General features: G+C 49.5%; 3 protein-coding genes and 10 non-coding genes across 16 annotated transcripts; 3 read left to right on the forward strand and 10 right to left on the reverse strand.

Annotated features, from left to right (window-relative positions):
* Positions 1-48: 48 nt before the first annotated feature.
* Positions 49-122, reverse strand: trnai-aau (transfer RNA isoleucine (anticodon AAU)). Its single transcript has one exon. It is a non-coding gene; the product is annotated as a tRNA-Ile (tRNA).
* A 405-nt stretch (positions 123-527) lies between these two features.
* LOC148660135 (G protein-coupled receptor 68-like) lies at positions 528-5405 on the reverse strand. 2 transcript variants are annotated; one of them, XM_088634153.1, is made up of 2 exons: positions 3874-5405; positions 528-2514 (listed from the first exon to the last, which is right to left on the reverse strand). In XM_088634153.1, exon 2 carries the CDS (start codon positions 2148-2150, stop codon positions 1239-1241), a length of 912 nt encoding a protein of 303 aa, XP_088490279.1. In that variant the 5' UTR covers positions 2151-2514; positions 3874-5405; the 3' UTR covers positions 528-1238. The 2 variants fall into 2 exon arrangements, with proteins under 2 accessions (XP_088490279.1, XP_088490278.1); XM_088634152.1 differs by having other exon boundaries at positions 528-3625.
* Positions 4496-4567, forward strand: trnad-guc (transfer RNA aspartic acid (anticodon GUC)). The gene has a single exon. It is a non-coding gene; the product is annotated as a tRNA-Asp (tRNA).
* On the reverse strand, positions 4731-4813 carry trnal-cag (transfer RNA leucine (anticodon CAG)). Its single transcript has one exon. It is a non-coding gene; the product is annotated as a tRNA-Leu (tRNA).
* trnar-ccu (transfer RNA arginine (anticodon CCU)) lies at positions 5046-5118 on the reverse strand. The gene has a single exon. It is a non-coding gene; the product is annotated as a tRNA-Arg (tRNA).
* A 62-nt stretch (positions 5406-5467) lies between the features above and the next one.
* On the reverse strand, positions 5468-5541 carry trnai-aau (transfer RNA isoleucine (anticodon AAU)). Its single transcript has one exon. It is a non-coding gene; the product is annotated as a tRNA-Ile (tRNA).
* Positions 5542-5946: 405 nt separating this feature from the next.
* Positions 5947-9721, reverse strand: LOC148660140 (G protein-coupled receptor 68-like). 2 transcript variants are annotated; one of them, XM_088634155.1, is made up of 2 exons: positions 9293-9721; positions 5947-7933 (listed from the first exon to the last, which is right to left on the reverse strand). In XM_088634155.1, the coding sequence occupies exon 2, from the start codon at positions 7567-7569 to the stop codon at positions 6658-6660; it is 912 nt and encodes a 303-aa protein (XP_088490281.1). In that variant the 5' UTR covers positions 7570-7933; positions 9293-9721; the 3' UTR covers positions 5947-6657. The 2 variants fall into 2 exon arrangements, with proteins under 2 accessions (XP_088490281.1, XP_088490280.1); XM_088634154.1 differs by having other exon boundaries at positions 5947-9044.
* A 193-nt stretch (positions 9722-9914) lies between these two features.
* trnad-guc (transfer RNA aspartic acid (anticodon GUC)) lies at positions 9915-9986 on the forward strand. The gene has a single exon. It is a non-coding gene; the product is annotated as a tRNA-Asp (tRNA).
* A 163-nt stretch (positions 9987-10149) lies between these two features.
* On the reverse strand, positions 10150-10232 carry trnal-cag (transfer RNA leucine (anticodon CAG)). Its single transcript has one exon. It is a non-coding gene; the product is annotated as a tRNA-Leu (tRNA).
* Positions 10233-10464: 232 nt separating this feature from the next.
* On the reverse strand, positions 10465-10537 carry trnar-ccu (transfer RNA arginine (anticodon CCU)). The gene has a single exon. It is a non-coding gene; the product is annotated as a tRNA-Arg (tRNA).
* A 349-nt stretch (positions 10538-10886) lies between these two features.
* On the reverse strand, positions 10887-10960 carry trnai-aau (transfer RNA isoleucine (anticodon AAU)). Its single transcript has one exon. It is a non-coding gene; the product is annotated as a tRNA-Ile (tRNA).
* Positions 10961-11365: 405 nt separating this feature from the next.
* LOC148660145 (G protein-coupled receptor 68-like) lies at positions 11366-15137 on the reverse strand. Of its 2 annotated transcripts, none has more exons than XM_088634158.1 (2): positions 14712-15137; positions 11366-13352 (listed from the first exon to the last, which is right to left on the reverse strand). In XM_088634158.1, exon 2 carries the CDS (start codon positions 12986-12988, stop codon positions 12077-12079), a length of 912 nt encoding a protein of 303 aa, XP_088490284.1. In that variant the 5' UTR covers positions 12989-13352; positions 14712-15137; the 3' UTR covers positions 11366-12076. The 2 variants fall into 2 exon arrangements, with proteins under 2 accessions (XP_088490284.1, XP_088490283.1); XM_088634157.1 differs by having other exon boundaries at positions 11366-14463.
* A 196-nt stretch (positions 15138-15333) lies between these two features.
* Positions 15334-15405, forward strand: trnad-guc (transfer RNA aspartic acid (anticodon GUC)). The gene has a single exon. It is a non-coding gene; the product is annotated as a tRNA-Asp (tRNA).
* Positions 15406-15478: the final 73 nt, after the last annotated feature.

Consider the following 15478-nt stretch of genomic DNA (forward strand, 5'->3'; position numbering starts at 1 on the left):
GTGGAAATAAAGATCAAACGGTTTGGGGAAAAGGAAAAGGGGATTTCGTGGCCCGTACGGGGATCGAACCCACGACCTTGGCGTTATTAGCACCACGCTCTAACCAACTGAGCTAACCGGCCCCTTGAACATGTGTTCCAGTGAGCAGCTAATGCGGCCTCAGAGGATTATTACTGAAGAATTTTAACTGCTGATTCGCTCAGCCTGCGTATAGAGGGGAAAATTATTCGACGATCTGACACGGTCTCGAGTGACACAAACTATCTGTCCTGCTAAACTGTATTTCTCCAGAAGCCGGTTCAGAACACAAGGGTACTCGGTTTAACAAAAACGGAAGTTAGGTGTGGCTTTTTTGGGAAATAATCTCTTAAGAGATACAGCACTTTCGGCACAAGGCGCCTCGATGGGAAAGGCCTCTTCCTCGGTTTCAGTGTATGAACATGAACAGAGGCCGTTCTCTACAGTGTGCAAAGGTAATGAAAAAAAAGTACTGTCTCCTTCCCGAGAAAAAAACATATTGTATTCAGTTCAAAGTTCGTTATTTATTACTCTTTTCTTACTCGCATGGACACCATAGACACTCCAGTACATTAACACTGCATTGAGAGAGAGGGGTTCATACAGACACACTGACTGGACACTCCAGTACATTAACACTGCACTGAGAGAGAGGGGTTCATACAGACACACTGACTGGACACTCCAGTACATTAACACTGCACTTAGAGAGAGGGGTTCATACAGACACACTGACTGACTGGACACTCCAGTACATTAACACTGCACTGAGAGAGAGGGGTTCATACAGACACACTGACTGACTGGACACTCCAGTACATTAACACTACACTGAGAGAGAGGGGTTCTATATAATTTATAGAGAAAACGGTACACCCCAATACTTGCAAATGTGACTCAGGAGTAGCCTTGGGGTCCAACTCCTTACAGCCAGCCTGCTGTTTCCCAGACAGAGGGTAAATGCGTAAGCGGTGAACCTTGTGTGACGATATTCACTTCAGCATCAGTTTCAGTCCAACGGGTCATTTCCTCTCCTCTTAATTCACTCAGGCAAAACACGCACAGCAATTCAGCCTCGCCATTATGAATTGTTCTCGCGGGCGTCTCGTCTTCGACTAAAATGAAAAATGGGTCAGGTGACGGACATTTTCGGCAGAATTCTTTGACAATGAAATAAGGGAGACCCCTTCCCAGAGGAGGTGTGTGCTGTCTAAGACCGGCTACGAGACCCATGCTCCTCCTCCCTGACGGGCGGGCGGTGGCCGCCGGCAGTCGGCCGGTCTCAGACAGAGGGACAGGCAGCCCAGCGCGTCTCTGACGTCCCTCCGGAGGAAAATATAGAGAATCGGGTCAACCAGAGGGCTCAGGTTCATGATGGCCCAGGCTGTAAGCAGACAGACTTCCAGCACATTGGAGTAAGCGGCATCCTCACCTGCCGCCGCAGAAAAATAGGAGTAGCAAAAGAAAATCGGCCCGTACATGCCGGCGAATATTCCCAGGAGGAGGATCATCAAGCGCCGAATCCTTGTCTTCTCCTCCTCTGGGACAGAGACTGCTCTCCCCACGGCTCTGCGGATCCCGGCACAGGACAGAACGAGGACCAGCAGCGGCAGAGGAAAGATAACGACCAAAAACAGCCAGTAGGCAATAGTAGATCCGATAAGTTCCCCCACCATGAAGGCTATGCCGAGAACCCAGACGCTCAGGGAAATGAGGACCGCGGACTTGGGACTCCGGTGATACCGGTACCAGAGAGGATGGGCCAGGGCTACATACCTCTCGACGGAGATGCACAGCAGGAATCCCACTCCTGCCACCACGCAGAGGGTGTATGTCATGATGCCCGCACCGCAATGACTGGGGCACTCATAGTCGTTGCTGGTGGAGTCAATAAACAGGGGCAGGATGGCAATCCGGGTCACGTCCGACAGGAGCAGGTTGATGATGTAGACGGGGAGGGGGAAATCGGTCTTGATCAGGCGGAACAGTCCATAAAGAGCCAGGAAATTGATGGGCAGGACGACAACAAAGAAGCAGCTGTAGATCACCAGATGGAAGGTCTTCATTTTCAATAATTTGTTATCATCCGTAGAGTTTCCTTCGGTGGTATTGGAGAAGTTCAAGCTGTCCATTTTAAGGATTGAGTGTTGAAGTGTCTGTCCTGTCCTTGTCAATGAGGACTGAGGTGTGTGTACTGTCCTATTCAATTGAGACTGAGCTGTGTGTCCTGTCTTTGTCAGTGGGGACTGAGCTGTGTGTCCTGTCCTTGGCAATGAAGACTGAGCTGTGTGTCCTGTCCTTGGCAATGGAGACAGAACTGTGTTTCCTATCCTTGTCAATGGGGACTGAGGTGTGTGTCCTGTCCTTGTCAGTGAGGATCCTGGCCTGTCCAGCAGTGCAGTGCTTCTTCCTACTCCTCTCTGGTCATTCCCCTTCTCAGAAGGTGAGATTCACCTTCTATTGCTACGAAACCAATTTTCACCAAGACCTTGAAACCTGCAAGAGTAGAGAGACACATTCAATACTAATAAGTCATCACTTCCCAAAGGCCTGGAACAGTTAACCTGTGATCACTTACACAGGTGGAGTGTTCAATTAAGACATGAGGATATCCCTGGGAGCAAGAATCACACCATCCTCCACCTCCAGAACCAGCGTTCCCCTCACTGAATTACCACTGTCTCAATAGAGCACTTGCTTGAACAAGTGCTCCTTCTCTTTAAATGACAGGCAGCTTCGGGGGCCCTATGACAATAGCTGGACTGGGGCTCCCCAGGGTCAGAGCCAGAGACCGCTCTCAGATTGACACTTTCAATGCCTCAGAGTTCTTCTGGATTTATTGTCATGCTCATGCCCATATCTTCAGAAAGAATTAACTGCAATTTGTACACTGTGCTCATGGAATTGCAAGACATAATTGTACGTTAGCTGGCTTTGCTGTAGATTTCAGGCAGCAGGTCGCAGAAGGCAGCAGGTCTCTAGAGACTGGGGGACATTTTCCCTGCCCTGCATTAGAGAGAGCTGTTTGTCCTCACTGAGCTGCCAGAGTCAATCCCAGATCAGGTTTGGCTCAGAGCACACAACTGCACTGCCTCCGTTCAGGTGTGACACCCATTTCATCCCAAACTGTGCCTCTTCTGTTTGGGAAGAGGGAGGAACCAGAAGCACAGGGAGAGAATCTGCTCCTAGAAGGTCAGAAGGCTCATTGATCTTCTTCCACCCAGGAACAGTAGACTGTGAAAAGGCGCCGTCCTTCGGATGAGACTTAAAACCTAGGTCCTGACTTTCTGTGGGAACCCTGATTTCCTATTCAAATTTCCCCCTGGTCTTTACCATCATAATCATGGCCTCCTAATAATCCCCATCTCTGAACTGGCTTCATCACTCTGTTCAAGTAGGAAGAGCCTGAACAACTGTTGGACAGCGCCCCCTGGGGACCAGAGCTACAACAACACTAGGAGAACATGCAATCTCCGACTGAGCAGACACCGAGATCTCAAACCCGGGGTCCTGGAGGCGTGAGGGGGCTGTTCCTCGCTCCATGCCCCCAGTCCTGTTCCTGTTGCTCCTGTGAGAAGCAGCAGCAATAGTAGGAGCAGCAGTAATGCTGTAGAAGAAACAATAAGGAGAGCATTTTTGGGGTATCTAATATGACTAGGGGGTAAAATAGAACCATTAACAAGGACAGGACACACAGCTCAGTCTCCATTAACAAGGACAGGACACACCTCAGTCCTCATTGACATGTACAGGACACACAGCTCAGTCTCCATTGACAAGGACAGGAAAAAAAGGTCATTTTAATGAGAATCATGATCAATCAAGCAGGCAGTCAGGGATACAGGACGTCCTCACCTGCAGCTGTAGCAGCAATGAGTCTCTGAAAGCGCAGAATTGTCCAAATCCCTTTTCCTGTGGCGCACAGTTCTAGCCTGCATGCTCTAACTGCAGACGAGCCACCAGCTCATTCTCCGAAGCACCGCATGTTTTAATGCTACTGGCCCCAGTGGCGGTCGGTCGCCGGCGACTGAGGGCTCTCCTCTCGGCGGAGTGACTGGACTTGTGTCCGGAGAGGGAGTCTCCTGCAGGCGGCTGTTCTTCACCAACAGCGGGGATGACAGACAGACCACAGGCTAAAATAATTTCAGATGTGCCTTTTTAAATAGATTCTTGAACATTTATGAGCATTATTAGACAGCGGGAAGCAGGTAAAAACTCGTGTTGCTCTCAATGTGTATCGTGCTCTACTGAAAGGACTATCCGTCGTTAGAAACCTGATAGACATCCCCGAAATAACTGATTCTGTAGGTGTCAGTAATGTACGCGAATGAGCAGCAGCAGGAGCACAGACAACTGGGAACGTTTTCACACGCGTTTCTGAAACGAATCGAAATAAAAACGGAAACTACAACTTTAGCCGTAAGAGGAAACGTCTCCTGACACGAAACACAGCTCCCGCTCGACACCATACACGAGCTCCTCGTTAGTATAGTGGTGAGTATCCCCGCCTGTCACGCGGGAGACCGGGGTTCGATTCCCCGACGGGGAGGTACATCATTTTCTACCTGATTTTCCTTTTCCCACTTATCTGTCTGCTCTTCCAAACGGGCCGCCCGTCACCTATCAAAATATTTTTTCTCGTAGAAACATATTACGTTGTTGTGCTCTTTTCATCTGCACTCTTAACAAATCATCAGGAAAAGAAGAGGTACTGTCAGAAGTGGGATTCGAACCCACGCCTCCAGGGGAGACTGCGACCTGAACGCAGCGCCTTAGACCGCTCGGCCATCCTGACGTGTTAATAAGCGATACTGGTGTTCAATACACCGCGTTCCTGTTTGGTGCGGTTTTGTTTTTTGTTGTCCAGTATAATTTCGGCCCACTTTGTTGTTGGTCCTTTAAAAGAGGTTGTAATCCTTCCCTGTTTCCCTATCTGTGTGAGGAAACATGAAGCAGTTCTGGAAGAACCGTGTAACACAATTTTTTATACGTCACGTCAATACAACAGTGAGAGATAAAGAAATTACCACCCCAGATGGGACTCGAACCCACAATCCCTGGCTTAGGAGGCCAGTGCCTTATCCATTAGGCCACTGGGGCTCGGCGAAGGGGCTTTTGCTCTTTTGTGTTCTGCGCGGGGACTGGAGAGGTCCCGGGTGTTAAAGACCGCAATCACTGTCAGTTCCACTAGAGGGCAGCAGAGCACAGTTCCTACATTATTCTCCACAAGAGAAGCGAGCCGTCTTTGGGAAGAAAGTTTTCAGTGAGCTCATCGCTTGTGGAAATCGCGCCACCTTTCCTCGCTTTTAAATCTTTGAACAGTCCCCTCTCAGCCGGAACGTGTGTGTGAGTCTGACACGGCTCTCGTTTATCAGCTGTACGTAGCATAATACATTTCACCGTGGAAATAAAGATCAAACGGTTTGGGGAAAAGGAAAAGGGGATTTCGTGGCCCGTACGGGGATCGAACCCACGACCTTGGCGTTATTAGCACCACGCTCTAACCAACTGAGCTAACCGGCCCCTTGAACATGTGTTCCAGTGAGCAGCTAATGCGGCCTCAGAGGATTATTACTGAAGAATTTTAACTGCTGATTCGCTCAGCCTGCGTATAGAGGGGAAAATTATTCGACGATCTGACACGGTCTCGAGTGACACAAACTATCTGTCCTGCTAAACTGTATTTCTCCAGAAGCCGGTTCAGAACACAAGGGTACTCGGTTTAACAAAAACGGAAGTTAGGTGTGGCTTTTTTGGGAAATAATCTCTTAAGAGATACAGCACTTTCGGCACAAGGCGCCTCGATGGGAAAGGCCTCTTCCTCGGTTTCAGTGTATGAACATGAACAGAGGCCGTTCTCTACAGTGTGCAAAGGTAATGAAAAAAAAGTACTGTCTCCTTCCCGAGAAAAAAACATATTGTATTCAGTTCAAAGTTCGTTATTTATTACTCTTTTCTTACTCGCATGGACACCATAGACACTCCAGTACATTAACACTGCATTGAGAGAGAGGGGTTCATACAGACACACTGACTGGACACTCCAGTACATTAACACTGCACTGAGAGAGAGGGGTTCATACAGACACACTGACTGGACACTCCAGTACATTAACACTGCACTTAGAGAGAGGGGTTCATACAGACACACTGACTGACTGGACACTCCAGTACATTAACACTGCACTGAGAGAGAGGGGTTCATACAGACACACTGACTGACTGGACACTCCAGTACATTAACACTACACTGAGAGAGAGGGGTTCTATATAATTTATAGAGAAAACGGTACACCCCAATACTTGCAAATGTGACTCAGGAGTAGCCTTGGGGTCCAACTCCTTACAGCCAGCCTGCTGTTTCCCAGACAGAGGGTAAATGCGTAAGCGGTGAACCTTGTGTGACGATATTCACTTCAGCATCAGTTTCAGTCCAACGGGTCATTTCCTCTCCTCTTAATTCACTCAGGCAAAACACGCACAGCAATTCAGCCTCGCCATTATGAATTGTTCTCGCGGGCGTCTCGTCTTCGACTAAAATGAAAAATGGGTCAGGTGACGGACATTTTCGGCAGAATTCTTTGACAATGAAATAAGGGAGACCCCTTCCCAGAGGAGGTGTGTGCTGTCTAAGACCGGCTACGAGACCCATGCTCCTCCTCCCTGACGGGCGGGCGGTGGCCGCCGGCAGTCGGCCGGTCTCAGACAGAGGGACAGGCAGCCCAGCGCGTCTCTGACGTCCCTCCGGAGGAAAATATAGAGAATCGGGTCAACCAGAGGGCTCAGGTTCATGATGGCCCAGGCTGTAAGCAGACAGACTTCCAGCACATTGGAGTAAGCGGCATCCTCACCTGCCGCCGCAGAAAAATAGGAGTAGCAAAAGAAAATCGGCCCGTACATGCCGGCGAATATTCCCAGGAGGAGGATCATCAAGCGCCGAATCCTTGTCTTCTCCTCCTCTGGGACAGAGACTGCTCTCCCCACGGCTCTGCGGATCCCGGCACAGGACAGAACGAGGACCAGCAGCGGCAGAGGAAAGATAACGACCAAAAACAGCCAGTAGGCAATAGTAGATCCGATAAGTTCCCCCACCATGAAGGCTATGCCGAGAACCCAGACGCTCAGGGAAATGAGGACCGCGGACTTGGGACTCCGGTGATACCGGTACCAGAGAGGATGGGCCAGGGCTACATACCTCTCGACGGAGATGCACAGCAGGAATCCCACTCCTGCCACCACGCAGAGGGTGTATGTCATGATGCCCGCACCGCAATGACTGGGGCACTCATAGTCGTTGCTGGTGGAGTCAATAAACAGGGGCAGGATGGCAATCCGGGTCACGTCCGACAGGAGCAGGTTGATGATGTAGACGGGGAGGGGGAAATCGGTCTTGATCAGGCGGAACAGTCCATAAAGAGCCAGGAAATTGATGGGCAGGACGACAACAAAGAAGCAGCTGTAGATCACCAGATGGAAGGTCTTCATTTTCAATAATTTGTTATCATCCGTAGAGTTTCCTTCGGTGGTATTGGAGAAGTTCAAGCTGTCCATTTTAAGGATTGAGTGTTGAAGTGTCTGTCCTGTCCTTGTCAATGAGGACTGAGGTGTGTGTACTGTCCTATTCAATTGAGACTGAGCTGTGTGTCCTGTCTTTGTCAGTGGGGACTGAGCTGTGTGTCCTGTCCTTGGCAATGAAGACTGAGCTGTGTGTCCTGTCCTTGGCAATGGAGACAGAACTGTGTTTCCTATCCTTGTCAATGGGGACTGAGGTGTGTGTCCTGTCCTTGTCAGTGAGGATCCTGGCCTGTCCAGCAGTGCAGTGCTTCTTCCTACTCCTCTCTGGTCATTCCCCTTCTCAGAAGGTGAGATTCACCTTCTATTGCTACGAAACCAATTTTCACCAAGACCTTGAAACCTGCAAGAGTAGAGAGACACATTCAATACTAATAAGTCATCACTTCCCAAAGGCCTGGAACAGTTAACCTGTGATCACTTACACAGGTGGAGTGTTCAATTAAGACATGAGGATATCCCTGGGAGCAAGAATCACACCATCCTCCACCTCCAGAACCAGCGTTCCCCTCACTGAATTACCACTGTCTCAATAGAGCACTTGCTTGAACAAGTGCTCCTTCTCTTTAAATGACAGGCAGCTTCGGGGGCCCTATGACAATAGCTGGACTGGGGCTCCCCAGGGTCAGAGCCAGAGACCGCTCTCAGATTGACACTTTCAATGCCTCAGAGTTCTTCTGGATTTATTGTCATGCTCATGCCCATATCTTCAGAAAGAATTAACTGCAATTTGTACACTGTGCTCATGGAATTGCAAGACATAATTGTACGTTAGCTGGCTTTGCTGTAGATTTCAGGCAGCAGGTCGCAGAAGGCAGCAGGTCTCTAGAGACTGGGGGACATTTTCCCTGCCCTGCATTAGAGAGAGCTGTTTGTCCTCACTGAGCTGCCAGAGTCAATCCCAGATCAGGTTTGGCTCAGAGCACACAACTGCACTGCCTCCGTTCAGGTGTGACACCCATTTCATCCCAAACTGTGCCTCTTCTGTTTGGGAAGAGGGAGGAACCAGAAGCACAGGGAGAGAATCTGCTCCTAGAAGGTCAGAAGGCTCATTGATCTTCTTCCACCCAGGAACAGTAGACTGTGAAAAGGCGCCGTCCTTCGGATGAGACTTAAAACCTAGGTCCTGACTTTCTGTGGGAACCCTGATTTCCTATTCAAATTTCCCCCTGGTCTTTACCATCATAATCATGGCCTCCTAATAATCCCCATCTCTGAACTGGCTTCATCACTCTGTTCAAGTAGGAAGAGCCTGAACAACTGTTGGACAGCGCCCCCTGGGGACCAGAGCTACAACAACACTAGGAGAACATGCAATCTCCGACTGAGCAGACACCGAGATCTCAAACCCGGGGTCCTGGAGGCGTGAGGGGGCTGTTCCTCGCTCCATGCCCCCAGTCCTGTTCCTGTTGCTCCTGTGAGAAGCAGCAGCAATAGTAGGAGCAGCAGTAATGCTGTAGAAGAAACAATAAGGAGAGCATTTTTGGGGTATCTAATATGACTAGGGGGTAAAATAGAACCATTAACAAGGACAGGACACACAGCTCAGTCTCCATTAACAAGGACAGGACACACCTCAGTCCTCATTGACATGTACAGGACACACAGCTCAGTCTCCATTGACAAGGACAGGAAAAAAAGGTCATTTTAATGAGAATCATGATCAATCAAGCAGGCAGTCAGGGATACAGGACGTCCTCACCTGCAGCTGTAGCAGCAATGAGTCTCTGAAAGCGCAGAATTGTCCAAATCCCTTTTCCTGTGGCGCACAGTTCTAGCCTGCATGCTCTAACTGCAGACGAGCCACCAGCTCATTCTCCGAAGCACCGCATGTTTTAATGCTACTGGCCCCAGTGGCGGTCGGTCGCCGGCGACTGAGGGCTCTCCTCTCGGCGGAGTGACTGGACTTGTGTCCGGAGAGGGAGTCTCCTGCAGGCGGCTGTTCTTCACCAACAGCGGGGATGACAGACAGACCACAGGCTAAAATAATTTCAGATGTGCCTTTTTAAATAGATTCTTGAACATTTATGAGCATTATTAGACAGCGGGAAGCAGGTAAAAACTCGTGTTGCTCTCAATGTGTATCGTGCTCTACTGAAAGGACTATCCGTCGTTAGAAACCTGATAGACATCCCCGAAATAACTGATTCTGTAGGTGTCAGTAATGTACGCGAATTAGCAGCAGCAGGAGCACAGACAACTGGGAACGTTTTCACACGCGTTTCTGAAACGAATCGAAATAAAAACGGAAACTACAACTTTAGCCGTAAGAGGAAACGTCTCCTGACACGAAACACAGCTCCCGCTCGACACCATACACGAGCTCCTCGTTAGTATAGTGGTGAGTATCCCCGCCTGTCACGCGGGAGACCGGGGTTCGATTCCCCGACGGGGAGGTACATCATTTTCTACCTGATTTTCCTTTTCCCACTTATCTGTCTGCTCTTCCAAACGGGCCGCCCGTCACCTATCAAAATATTTTTTCTCGTAGAAACATATTACGTTGTTGTGCTCTTTTCATCTGCACTCTTAACAAATCATCAGGAAAAGAAGAGGTACTGTCAGAAGTGGGATTCGAACCCACGCCTCCAGGGGAGACTGCGACCTGAACGCAGCGCCTTAGACCGCTCGGCCATCCTGACGTGTTAATAAGCGATACTGGTGTTCAATACACCGCGTTCCTGTTTGGTGCGGTTTTGTTTTTTGTTGTCCAGTATAATTTCGGCCCACTTTGTTGTTGGTCCTTTAAAAGAGGTTGTAATCCTTCCCTGTTTCCCTATCTGTGTGAGGAAACATGAAGCAGTTCTGGAAGAACCGTGTAACACAATTTTTTATACGTCACGTCAATACAACAGTGAGAGATAAAGAAATTACCACCCCAGATGGGACTCGAACCCACAATCCCTGGCTTAGGAGGCCAGTGCCTTATCCATTAGGCCACTGGGGCTCGGCGAAGGGGCTTTTGCTCTTTTGTGTTCTGCGCGGGGACTGGAGAGGTCCCGGGTGTTAAAGACCGCAATCACTGTCAGTTCCACTAGAGGGCAGCAGAGCACAGTTCCTACATTATTCTCCACAAGAGAAGCGAGCCGTCTTTGGGAAGAAAGTTTTCAGTGAGCTCATCGCTTGTGGAAATCGCGCCACCTTTCCTCGCTTTTAAATCTTTGAACAGTCCCCTCTCAGCCGGAACGTGTGTGTGAGTCTGACACGGCTCTCGTTTATCAGCTGTACGTAGCATAATACATTTCACCGTGGAAATAAAGATCAAACGGTTTGGGGAAAAGGAAAAGGGGATTTCGTGGCCCGTACGGGGATCGAACCCACGACCTTGGCGTTATTAGCACCACGCTCTAACCAACTGAGCTAACCGGCCCCTTGAACATGTGTTCCAGTGAGCAGCTAATGCGGCCTCAGAGGATTATTACTGAAGAATTTTAACTGCTGATTCGCTCAGCCTGCGTATAGAGGGGAAAATTATTCGACGATCTGACACGGTCTCGAGTGACACAAACTATCTGTCCTGCTAAACTGTATTTCTCCAGAAGCCGGTTCAGAACACAAGGGTACTCGGTTTAACAAAAACGGAAGTTAGGTGTGGCTTTTTTGGGAAATAATCTCTTAAGAGATACAGCACTTTCGGCACAAGGCGCCTCGATGGGAAAGGCCTCTTCCTCGGTTTCAGTGTATGAACATGAACAGAGGCCGTTCTCTACAGTGTGCAAAGGTAATGAAAAAAAAGTACTGTCTCCTTCCCGAGAAAAAAACATATTGTATTCAGTTCAAAGTTCGTTATTTATTACTCTTTTCTTACTCGCATGGACACCATAGACACTCCAGTACATTAACACTGCATTGAGAGAGAGGGGTTCATACAGACACACTGACTGGACACTCCAGTACATTAACACTGCACTGAGAGAGAGGGGTTCATACAGACACACTGACTGGACACTCCAGTACATTAACACTGCACTTAGAGAGAGGGGTTCATACAGACACACTGACTGACTGGACACTCCAGTACATTAACACTGCACTGAGAGAGAGGGGTTCATACAGACACACTGACTGACTGGACACTCCAGTACATTAACACTACACTGAGAGAGAGGGGTTCTATATAATTTATAGAGAAAACGGTACACCCCAATACTTGCAAATGTGACTCAGGAGTAGCCTTGGGGTCCAACTCCTTACAGCCAGCCTGCTGTTTCCCAGACAGAGGGTAAATGCGTAAGCGGTGAACCTTGTGTGACGATATTCACTTCAGCATCAGTTTCAGTCCAACGGGTCATTTCCTCTCCTCTTAATTCACTCAGGCAAAACACGCACAGCAATTCAGCCTCGCCATTATGAATTGTTCTCGCGGGCGTCTCGTCTTCGACTAAAATGAAAAATGGGTCAGGTGACGGACATTTTCGGCAGAATTCTTTGACAATGAAATAAGGGAGACCCCTTCCCAGAGGAGGTGTGTGCTGTCTAAGACCGGCTACGAGACCCATGCTCCTCCTCCCTGACGGGCGGGCGGTGGCCGCCGGCAGTCGGCCGGTCTCAGACAGAGGGACAGGCAGCCCAGCGCGTCTCTGACGTCCCTCCGGAGGAAAATATAGAGAATCGGGTCAACCAGAGGGCTCAGGTTCATGATGGCCCAGGCTGTAAGCAGACAGACTTCCAGCACATTGGAGTAAGCGGCATCCTCACCTGCCGCCGCAGAAAAATAGGAGTAGCAAAAGAAAATCGGCCCGTACATGCCGGCGAATATTCCCAGGAGGAGGATCATCAAGCGCCGAATCCTTGTCTTCTCCTCCTCTGGGACAGAGACTGCTCTCCCCACGGCTCTGCGGATCCCGGCACAGGACAGAACGAGGACCAGCAGCGGCAGAGGAAAGATAACGACCAAAAACAGCCAGTAGGCAATAGTAGATCCGATAAGTTCCCCCACCATGAAGGCTATGCCGAGAACCCAGACGCTCAGGGAAATGAGGACCGCGGACTTGGGACTCCGGTGATACCGGTACCAGAGAGGATGGGCCAGGGCTACATACCTCTCGACGGAGATGCACAGCAGGAATCCCACTCCTGCCACCACGCAGAGGGTGTATGTCATGATGCCCGCACCGCAATGACTGGGGCACTCATAGTCGTTGCTGGTGGAGTCAATAAACAGGGGCAGGATGGCAATCCGGGTCACGTCCGACAGGAGCAGGTTGATGATGTAGACGGGGAGGGGGAAATCGGTCTTGATCAGGCGGAACAGTCCATAAAGAGCCAGGAAATTGATGGGCAGGACGACAACAAAGAAGCAGCTGTAGATCACCAGATGGAAGGTCTTCATTTTCAATAATTTGTTATCATCCGTAGAGTTTCCTTCGGTGGTATTGGAGAAGTTCAAGCTGTCCATTTTAAGGATTGAGTGTTGAAGTGTCTGTCCTGTCCTTGTCAATGAGGACTGAGGTGTGTGTACTGTCCTATTCAATTGAGACTGAGCTGTGTGTCCTGTCTTTGTCAGTGGGGACTGAGCTGTGTGTCCTGTCCTTGGCAATGAAGACTGAGCTGTGTGTCCTGTCCTTGGCAATGGAGACAGAACTGTGTTTCCTATCCTTGTCAATGGGGACTGAGGTGTGTGTCCTGTCCTTGTCAGTGAGGATCCTGGCCTGTCCAGCAGTGCAGTGCTTCTTCCTACTCCTCTCTGGTCATTCCCCTTCTCAGAAGGTGAGATTCACCTTCTATTGCTACGAAACCAATTTTCACCAAGACCTTGAAACCTGCAAGAGTAGAGAGACACATTCAATACTAATAAGTCATCACTTCCCAAAGGCCTGGAACAGTTAACCTGTGATCACTTACACAGGTGGAGTGTTCAATTAAGACATGAGGATATCCCTGGGAGCAAGAATCACACCATCCTCCACCTCCAGAACCAGCGTTCCCCTCACTGAATTACCACTGTCTCAATAGAGCACTTGCTTGAACAAGTGCTCCTTCTCTTTAAATGACAGGCAGCTTCGGGGGCCCTATGACAATAGCTGGACTGGGGCTCCCCAGGGTCAGAGCCAGAGACCGCTCTCAGATTGACACTTTCAATGCCTCAGAGTTCTTCTGGATTTATTGTCATGCTCATGCCCATATCTTCAGAAAGAATTAACTGCAATTTGTACACTGTGCTCATGGAATTGCAAGACATAATTGTACGTTAGCTGGCTTTGCTGTAGATTTCAGGCAGCAGGTCGCAGAAGGCAGCAGGTCTCTAGAGACTGGGGGACATTTTCCCTGCCCTGCATTAGAGAGAGCTGTTTGTCCTCACTGAGCTGCCAGAGTCAATCCCAGATCAGGTTTGGCTCAGAGCACACAACTGCACTGCCTCCGTTCAGGTGTGACACCCATTTCATCCCAAACTGTGCCTCTTCTGTTTGGGAAGAGGGAGGAACCAGAAGCACAGGGAGAGAATCTGCTCCTAGAAGGTCAGAAGGCTCATTGATCTTCTTCCACCCAGGAACAGTAGACTGTGAAAAGGCGCCGTCCTTCGGATGAGACTTAAAACCTAGGTCCTGACTTTCTGTGGGAACCCTGATTTCCTATTCAAATTTCCCCCTGGTCTTTACCATCATAATCATGGCCTCCTAATAATCCCCATCTCTGAACTGGCTTCATCACTCTGTTCAAGTAGGAAGAGCCTGAACAACTGTTGGACAGCGCCCCCTGGGGACCAGAGCTACAACAACACTAGGAGAACATGCAATCTCCGACTGAGCAGACACCGAGATCTCAAACCCGGGGTCCTGGAGGCGTGAGGGGGCTGTTCCTCGCTCCATGCCCCCAGTCCTGTTCCTGTTGCTCCTGTGAGAAGCAGCAGCAATAGTAGGAGCAGCAGTAATGCTGTAGAAGAAACAATAAGGAGAGCATTTTTGGGGTATCTAATATGACTAGGGGGTAAAATAGAACCATTAACAAGGACAGGACACACAGCTCAGTCTCCATTAACAAGGACAGGACACACCTCAGTCCTCATTGACATGTACAGGACACACAGCTCAGTCTCCATTGACAAGGACAGGAAAAAAAGGTCATTTTAATGAGAATCATGATCAATCAAGCAGGCAGTCAGGGATACAGGACGTCCTCACCTGCAGCTGTAGCAGCAATGAGTCTCTGAAAGCGCAGAATTGTCCAAATCCCTTTTCCTGTGGCGCACAGTTCTAGCCTGCATGCTCTAACTGCAGACGAGCCACCAGCTCATTCTCCGAAGCACCGCATGTTTTAATGCTACTGGCCCCAGTGGCGGTCGGTCGCCGGCGACTGAGGGCTCTCCTCTCGGCGGAGTGACTGGACTTGTGTCCGGAGAGGGAGTCTCCTGCAGGCGGCTGTTCTTCACCAACAGCGGGGATGACAGACAGACCACAGGCTAAAATAATTTCAGATGTGCCTTTTTAAATAGATTCTTGAACATTTATGAGCATTATTAGACAGCGGGAAGCAGGTAAAAACTCGTGTTGCTCTCAATGTGTATCGTGCTCTACTGAAAGGACTATCCGTCGTTAGAAACCTGATAGACATCCCCGAAATAACTGATTCTGTAGGTGTCAGTAATGTACGCGAATTAGCAGCAGCAGGAGCACAGACAACTGGGAACGTTTTCACACGCGTTTCTGAAACGAATCGAAATAAAAACGGAAACTACAACTTTAGCCGTAAGAGGAAACGTCTCCTGACACGAAACACAGCTCCCGCTCGACACCATACACGAGCTCCTCGTTAGTATAGTGGTGAGTATCCCCGCCTGTCACGTGGGAGACCGGGGTTCGATTCCCCGACGGGGAGGTACATCATTTTCTACCTGATTTTCCTTTTCCCACTTATCTGTCTGCTCTTCCAAACGGGCCGCCCGTCACCT

Source organism: Lepisosteus platostomus, chromosome 6 (genome assembly GCF_059453375.1).
Source record: "Lepisosteus platostomus isolate fLepPlt1 chromosome 6, fLepPlt1.hap1, whole genome shotgun sequence".
NCBI classification, from domain to species: Eukaryota; Metazoa; Chordata; class Actinopteri; order Semionotiformes; family Lepisosteidae; genus Lepisosteus; species Lepisosteus platostomus.